This window comes from Trichechus manatus, unplaced genomic scaffold, assembly GCF_000243295.1.
Source record: "Trichechus manatus latirostris isolate Lorelei unplaced genomic scaffold, TriManLat1.0 scaffold00065, whole genome shotgun sequence".
NCBI lineage: Eukaryota > Metazoa > Chordata > Mammalia > Sirenia > Trichechidae > Trichechus > Trichechus manatus.
In genome coordinates this window covers 4753965-4763084 of record NW_004444001.1, presented here as the reverse complement: position 1 = coordinate 4763084, position 9120 = coordinate 4753965, and the positions used below count along the sequence as shown (strand labels likewise).

At 38.5% G+C, this 9120-nt stretch overlaps 1 protein-coding gene across 1 annotated transcript in view; it reads left to right on the top strand.

Moving 5' to 3' along the window:
- Positions 1-9120, top strand: part of KIF6 (kinesin family member 6) — a 499202-nt gene that overhangs the window by 119117 nt on the left and 370965 nt on the right. The window contains exon 4 of the mRNA XM_012556417.1: positions 6861-7008. Coding sequence (XP_012411871.1) covers positions 6861-7008 — 148 coding nt within the window. The remainder of the gene's footprint in view (positions 1-6860; positions 7009-9120) is intronic.

Sequence of the window (9120 nt, the reverse complement as noted above, 5' to 3'; positions counted from 1 at the left end):
GAGCAGAAACCATGCAGGCAAGAAGGCAATGGGATGACATATATAAAACCTTGAAAGAAAAAAATTGCCAGCCAAGAATAATATATCCTGCAAAACTCTTGTTCAAATATGATGGTGAAATTAGGACATTTCCAGATAAACAGAAATTAAGGGAATATGTAAAAACCAAACCAAACTTACAAGAATTATTATAGGGAGTCCTTCAGTCTGAGAACAAACAACTTCAGCTCACAGGCTGAATCTAGGACGCAGGATCCTATCAACCAGATACCAATCTAGGAAATGAACTCTCAAGGACTATCCAAAACCAAAAGAAATACAACAGGGAATGAGAGCAGTTAATCTGTAAATGACAACAACATCAGAACAATAAAAGACAAAATAAACAGTGTAGATATAGAACCTTCTAATGGATAGGAAGGCAAGGCGATACCAAGTAGTAATAGACTGCTTCAAACTTAGAAAGATAAGGGTAAATTTCACGGTAACCACAAAGAAAGTTAACAAACGTAATCATAAAAATAAAGAGGAAAAACATAAAGTTTCAGTAAAAACAAAACCTACAAAAACAAAAGAAATGAAAAAAAAATCCACAAACAAAAGGAATTCAGCACAAGAAAGTAAGAGGAACAAAGAAAACGTCAGCTCACAACAAGGATGAAACTGGAGGACATTATGCTGAGTGAAATAAGTCAATCACAAAAGGACAAATATTGTATGAGACCTCTATTATAAAAACTCATGAAAAAGTTTACACACAAAAAGTAACAATCTTTGTTGGTTATGAGGGATAGGAGGGGTGGGGGGAAATACTAAATAGATAATAGATAAGTGGTATCTTTGGTGAAAGGTGAGACAGTACACAATACTGCGGAAGCCAGCACAACTTGTACAAAGAAAGGTCATGGAAGCTCCATAGACACATCCAAACTCCCTGAGGGACTGAATTGCTGGGTGGAGGGCTATGGGGACCATGGTCTCGGAGAACGTCTAGCTCAATTGGCAGAACACAGTTTATAAAGACATTGTTCTACATTCTACCTTGGTGAATAGCATCTGGGGTGTTAAAAGCCTGTGAGTAGCCATCTAAGATCCTCCACTGGTCTCACCTCTTTGGGAACAAGGGAGAATGAAGAGAACAGTATACAAGGAAAAGATTAGTCCAAAGGACTAATGGACCACAGCTACCAAGGCCCGGCTACTACCACTGACTGCTCTGACCAGGATCACAACAGAGGGTTCTGGACAGAGCTGGAGAAGGATGTAGAACAAAATTCTAACACACACAAAAAAAGACCAGATTTACTGGGCTGATAGAGACTGGAGAAACCCCGAGAGTATGACCCCCAGACACACTTTTAGCTCAGTGGTGAAGTCACCTCCGAGGTTCACCGTTCAGCTGGGGATTGGTCAGCCCCATAAAACAAAACGGGACTAATGAGGCACAGCAGTCCAGGGACAGGGACTAGAAGGTGGGGGTGGGGGCAGGAAAGCTGGTGATATGGAACCCAAGGTTAAGTAAGGACAGTGTTGACATGTAGTGGGGTTGTTAACCATTATCATAGGGCAACATGTGTACTAACTGTTTAATGAGAAAGTATTTTGTTCTGTAAACCTCATCTAAAGTGAGAATAGCAGCACAACTGGAAGAACGTAATCAATGTCACTGAATTGTGCAAATAGAAATTTTTGAAATGGTGTATCTTTGGCTATGTATATTTTCACCAAAAAAAAAAAGTTCGAGAAGGGAGAGTGTTGACATGTTGTGGGGTTGTTAACCAATGTCATAAGGCAATATGTGTACTGACTGTTTAATGAGAAACTATTTGTCCTGTAAACCTTCACCTAAAGTACAATAAAAAAAAAAAGAAGGAAAAAAAAAAGAAAGAAATCACACGATGTATTACAGTGGGCAAATCTGCTGCAAAAGCCCTCTTTCAAGTGCTAAAAAGTAAAGAGGAATAAGGAAGACTGAAGAAGAATTAATGCCTTTGAATTAATGGTGTTGGTGAAGAATATTGAATATACCATGGACTGACAGAACGAACAAATCTGTCTTGGAAGAAATACAGCCAGAACGCTTCTTAAAAGCTAGGATAGAGAGACTTTTTTGGTGAAATGTCTATTCAGATCCTTTGCCTATTGTTTGATTGGGTGGTTTGTATTTTTCTTGTTAAGTTTTAGGAGTCCTTTATATAATCTGGATATTAAGACCTTATATGATATATGGTATCCCAAATTTTTCTCCCAGTCTGTAGGTTGTCACTTCACTTTGTTAATAAAGTCCTCTGATACACAGAAGTTTTTAATTTTGATGAGATCCCATTTATCTATTTTGTCTTTTGCTGTGCTTGTACTTTCAGTGTCTTACCTAAGAATCCACTGTTGAAGACTAGCTCCTGAAGCATTGCCCCCTGTGTTTTCTTCTAAGAGTTTTATGGTCTTTGATCCATTTTGAGTTAGTTTTCATATATGTTATGAGGTATGGGTCTAACTTGATTCTTTTGCATGTGGAAATTCAGTTTCCCCAGCACCATTTATTAAAGAGACTACCATATTTTTGCACAAATAATGCACATGTTCTACATTTTTTTTCTAACCGCGCCCTCCCCGTGAGGTATTTTCATAAATGTGCTATGCTAATTCATAGGGAGCTTACCAAAATACCTCACAGGAGGCAAGAAGCCATGGTATGGATTTGGCAGTCTTGTCAAATATTAATTCACCATAGACGTGCATGCTTATTTCTGAACTCTTAGGTCTGTTCCTTTGGTTTATATGTCTATCATTATAACAATACCACACTGTTTTGATTACTGTTGTTTTATGTTTTGAGATTGGGAAGTATGAGTCCTCCTATTTTGTTCTTTTTCAAGATTGCTTTGACTATTTGGAGCCCTTTGAAGTTCCATATAAATGTGAAGACTGGCTTTTCAAATTCTGCAAGGAAGGCTGTTGGAATTTTTATAGGGATCACATTGAATCTGTAAATAGTTTTAAGTAGTATTGACATCTTGGCAATATTAAGTTTTCCAATCCATGAGCACAGAAAGTCCTTCCATTTGTTTAGATCATCTCCAATTTTTTTCAGTAATATTTTATATTTTTTAGTGTACGAATCTTTCACCTCTCTGGTTAAATTCGTTTATAGGTGTTTTATTCTTTGAGATGCTGTTGTAAATGGAAGTGTTTCCTTAATTTCCTTTTCAGATTACTTGTTGCTAGCATATAAAAACCCCGCTGATTTTTGAGTGTTGACCATGTGTCCTGCCACTTTGCTGAATTCATTTATTAGCTCTAATAACTTTCTTGTGGATTCTTTGGGGTCTTCTGACATGTAGGATCATGTCATCAGTGAAAAGAGATAGTTTTACCTTTTCCTTCCCAATTTGGATGCCTTTTATTTCTTTTTCTTTCCTAATTACTCTGGCTAGAACTTCCAGCACAGTATTGAATATCAGTGGTTAAAGCAGGCATCCTTGTGTTGTTCCTGATCTTAAGGGGAATGCTCTCAATCTTTCTCCATTGAGTATGATGTTAGTTTGTATAAATGCCCTGTAAAAAGTTGAGGAATTTTCCTTCTGTTCCTGTCTTGTTGAGTGTTTTTATCATGAAAGGGTATTGAATTTTGTCAAAAGCCTTTTCTACATTGATTCCTCAGGGACTGTTTCTGTTGACTTTTTGATTTCTTATGTATGGGCAATACTGTCTTGTGTCGTTTTGTTTCTCATTTTGTTGTTGTTGTTGGACACTGGGTGTTTTAACTAATTTAATGCGACAACTCTGGAAATAAGATTCCCACTTCTCTAGGGTTTGTTGTTGCTGCTGCTACTGCTGTTATTTGTTTAGTGACTTTCTTGGACTAATTCTGTAAAGTCTGTATTCCTTGTTGTGTATGGCCTCTAAAATTGCTGCTCAGCTAATAATTGGACAGATATTTAATTAAATGCCTTGAACCAATCAGTCTCCCAGACTTTGATGACAGGCTGTGTGTGTGTTATGGGGCACACCTTCACCTCTCTGGAAGTTTACAACTCTGCCTTAGCCTTGACTTTCAGCTTGTTCAGAGTCTCAAGGTCAGCCAAGTGTGAGGTATAATGACCTTCTTAGGTCTTTCCTGAGCATATGCACAGTCCTGCACATGGGTGTGGCCTTTTACAATCCTAGGAATATGTTAGAGCTTTTTAAGGCCCCTGATAGACATCTCATTCTGAATAGTTTTCTTTTAAATTTTTGGTCAGCTTCTTGTTTACCTCATTGGTATTGCAGCCTCAGGCAGCTGTGAGGTTAAACAATTGCCACTGACTGTTTTCAACAAACTCCCTCAGTATAGGGCTATTTGCACTGAATGAGCTTTGAGTCAGATCAAACACAAAAGACAAATCCTGGGAATGAGGCTATTTCAGGGAGCTGTCAGAGAGGTTAAATAGTTAAAATTCTATGGGGATGAGCTTTTGAGGTATTCTGATTCTGTTCTACCCCCTCCAGTGGCTGCTAGGACTGCGAGGACTCCTAAGTTGCTAGGCTGCTGGTTTTCACAGCTTCTGTGGCTCGCTATGAGTTGGCATCAACTTGATGGCAATGGGTTTGGTTTTGGTTTTGGTGGTTAAGAGGCTGTTGTTTTGCAAGACTACCACTGAACTGGGGAGAAGAGAGTGGAGCTAGTCAAGTTGAAATGCCACAAAGCTCACTTTTCTTACTGAGATTCAGCCATTTTTCTTAAACAAACACTCACCGGATTGATGTGAGCCTTTGGATAATTTCCAGGATAATTTCTGAAAAAGTTGATTTTGACAAACTTTTGCCAGTGTTCTCGTTTTTTTAGTAGAGCAGTAGATTTTCGGAGTTTTGTACTCTGCTATACCTCTTCCTTTATTTTTAATCAGAGTATTTTCCTTTAGGACATATGATACTAGAAACACTTGAAAGTGCTTAGTACTCCATGGAGAAGGGGCGCTACATTGAGTTGGGATTGTGGGGTCCTATAGAAAGAAACTGAAGAGAAATTTTGCCTGGTTACATTCCTTAATTTTAAAAATTTTAGTAATGTGATAAATAATTAGCCATGGGAAGATATATAGGTGGAGCCTATGTCCTTTTTATTTTCCACAGCATTCTATGAACCTTTGCCATCTGCTTTTCCACCCCACAGCAGAGTGGGGTAGGGCGCATATTAGAGTCAGGTATACTAGGACAACTAGTAGTGAGAAGGAAGATTTCAGTATAAAAAGTAGACAGATCATCAGAGGACACCATCTTGTAGCATGCTTCCGTATTCCCTTTTCGTAGGATGTATCTAAGTCATAATGAAAATGCTAATTTGTGCTGTGTGTTCTTTGCTTTTTAAGTCAGGAAATGCCTAACATATTTTGTAAAGTTTTCCATCAAAAATCAATAAAATGTTTAAGGTTTGATACTTAAAGTTACAGACTTCATTTACCTAAAGCATTTATGGCTAAGGAATATCATCTATCTGAATGATGTTGCTAATGGGGCATTTGCTACACCATTGGTGACAGATTCTGTTGAGGAGAAAGATTCTGTAATCATCCAGCTAAATTCATCATGGTAGTTCCAACATCTTACAAGCTGGATATTTCAACAGTGTGTTGTTGTCTCCATGTATAGACACATGGAGAAAAATTATTAAGCCTCTCAAAAGAGGAAAGTTGAACCACACAATAGTAATACTGTTTTGCTCACTGCCTTACTAAGTCTTTTAAGTTTATAATCACTAGCAACACCTTCTACCTACATAGCAAAAGATTCATTGATTTGTTACTGAAGATACTGTTGTTAATTTAGTATTTGCGTAAGTTGCTGAAGACTTAACTCACCACTGCATAGTAAGTTCTAACCAAAACCTGTGTGTTTTGAGGCGGCATCATGATGATAGCTCATTCAACACACAGACACAAAAGCATAATGAAATGTAGAGAGAACTGTGGGACAGTATTTCCGCAGAAGTATTGGAGCAGGACTCTCACTGTGAACAGTTCGAGGTGATTCTCTCAGGCGCCATCTATCAAAAAGCCGTTCACAATGCGGGTACCATTAGCTGGCATCATCATAGCTGGTTTGATGAAAACATTTGAGATCAAGGAGCCACTTGTAACAAAAAAGAAAATAAAGCTGCACTAGTTTGCTGTTCCTTGTAGCTCAGATAAAAGACTCACTTTTGAAAGCCTGCATCATGTTATGCGCGTTGTTGAAAGCCTTTATTACAGGTGGTGGTCTACAAAGGCTGAGACCGTCCAGGGTTTTTAAGACCACTATCAAATAAAAGGCTGCTCTGCAGGGCTGAGGGCACATATAGACCAGCATTGTCTACCAAAAAGTCATTTCAAGGAAGGCAAAGAGGGGAATTCTTAGAGGATTTTCAGTTGATGCTGGTTATTAAGTAGGGAATTACATTATAGGGTACATAGTGACAGAGTGTGTACCTGGTGTTCTATGAGGTAGCTATTGTTGTGCGTATTCATCACATGAGGAACCAGGTGTCAGATTTGCATTTTGCCAAATTATAGGTGGTGATGTTTCCCTAGGACCTTTTTTCCTCCAGCATATTCCTTAATTCAAGCTCAGGATACTAAAGGTAAAGAAAACATTTCAGATAGCTAAACTCTATTTGAGTTACAGGCCCTTTTTTAGAGAAAGGGATAGATGTGCTGGTATCCCTAGTTAAGAAAGCAAATTCTAACTACTTACTCATGCTGATAATATTTCTATAGATATTTCTATAAATTTTTATAAATGTCTTTTTAATAACGTTGAAGAAGATTGTTATTAGAATATAAGCCATTTAATACAAATGCAATTACCTATTTGAATATTAAAAGTGCACCATTTCTTTATTGCAGTGTTCTGGCAGGTTATAACGGTACCATCTTTGCATATGGACAAACAGGCAGTGGTAAGACATTCACCATCACTGGTGGGGCAGAGCGTTACAGCGACAGAGGCATTATCCCAAGGACGCTGTCTTACATTTTTGAGCAGTTACAAAAGGTATGAAACTTTAATTTCATTTTACATTTAATACATTCAGCAGAAATTTACTACAGGCAGAAAATTTATTGTGACATTTTATTGTATTGTTTCTAAAAGAGGAAGTATTATTGTGTAATAACTGTGGCCTTTACATTTAAGGAAAGTTTGAGATTTTGCTAAAGAAGTGGGAATTAAGAAGGTGCTTCTCATTAAGGGCTGTTGTTTCAGCAGAGGTTCAAGGGGAGTTCCTTCTGATACACCCATGGAGATAAAAGAACAGATAACATCTTTTACCAACTAGCATCTTATATTCCTCATTAAGAAACAGGAATACTCAGGGGACATCTAGCTCAATTGGCATAACACAGTCTCTAAAGAAAATGTTCTGCATCCTCTTTGGTGAGTAGCGTCTGGGGTCTTAAAAGCTTATGAACAGCCATCTAAGAAACTCTATTGGTCCCACCCCGTCTGGAGCAACGAGAATGAAGAAAACCAAAGACACAAGGGAAAAATTAGTCCAAAGGACTAATGGACCACAACTACCATAGCTTCCACCAGACTGAGTCTAGCACAACTAGATGGTGCCCGGCTACCACCACCGACTGCTCTGACAGGGATCACAACAGAGGGTCCCAGACAGAGGTGGAGAAAAATGTGGAACAAAATTCCAATTCACAAAAAAAGACCAGACTTACTGGCCTGACAGAGACTGGAGAAATCCCAAGATTATGGCCCCCAGACACCCCCCTTTTAGCTCAGTAATGAAGTCACTCCTGAGGTTCACCCTTTGCCAAAGATTAGACAGGCCCATAAAACAAACATTAATACATGTAGTTCAACCTTGCATGAGAGACTAAATGGGCATACCAGCCCAGGGGCAAGGACGAGAAGGCAGGAGGGGACAGGAAAGCCGGACAAATGGAAATAGGGAACCCAAGGTCGAGAAGGGGAGAGTGTTGACATGTCACGGGGTTGGCAACCAGTGTCACAAAACAATGTGTGTATTAATTGTTTAATGAAAAATTAATTTGCTCAGTTAACCTTCACCTGAAGCACAATAAAAAGAATTAAATTTAAAAAAACGGAACTGAGGAATATTCTTTTGCCAAACAGACCTTTCTTTTAGCTACTAAAGCACTGAATAGGATAGTATGATTGTTCTCTTTTCATACTTCTAATAGGAACTCAGAGGAATTACCAGAGTAAAAACCCTACTGAAATTAATACAATTATAAAGAGGAGTTCATGGCTATATTACATGCATCACTTATTGAGTGTCTCCAAGTACCTGTTGCTGTGTCAGCATTTAATACACTGCAGTATGAGGTGGATACACTTATTTCCATTTTATAGATGGGAAAATTGAGTCTCAGGTTAAATATCTTTCTCTGGATCCATATTTTTTAAGTACCTGATTTGGAGTACCATCCCAGGTCTGTCTGATGCCAAAGCCTGTACTTTTTGTCACTACATACACAGGCTCTGTAACTCAGATTGCCCTTATTTTGCTGGTTGTATTTAAACACATTCTGTACAATGATTCACTTAAATTCCCTGGGTTTCCATTTTCTCCCTCTGTGAAAGGAGGGATTGAATTTTACTAGAGGATCTCCAGTGTCCCTACTAGTTCCAACAATTCCCTGGTTGTTTTAATCCCGTATAACAAATATCCTAAGTAGGTCAGTGTAACAGTCACTCCAAAATTTCTCAACTGTGTGCTGTTTGCATTTTGAGTTGGAAACGATGAGGAGAAATTGCTGAGATCCGCATACTTCTAATTTCCCTCCATAAAGTAGTAATTAGCCATTAGTTCAGCTCATCTCTCCCTGGCTCCAACATGCAAACCCTGCATGCCAGAAAATTTGTAAAAGAAAGAGTGCAGTGTGTCTGTTGGCTCCAGAGCCCTTCTTTCATTTACTCATTTATTTTAGAAGTTATCTGTTTTGTTTTGTTCCTGGATTCCACAGACAGGGAATATAATTTTTAATAGTTTTGGCTGTTGGGGACTAATGTGGAAGCCTGTTGTCTTGGAAGGATCACTGAAGATGGTACAGGCAGACCTGGTTCTGAGAAGGTATGCGACTTACCGCGTGTGGCATTGGGGCAGTTACTTAATGTGTCAGCCTTGTG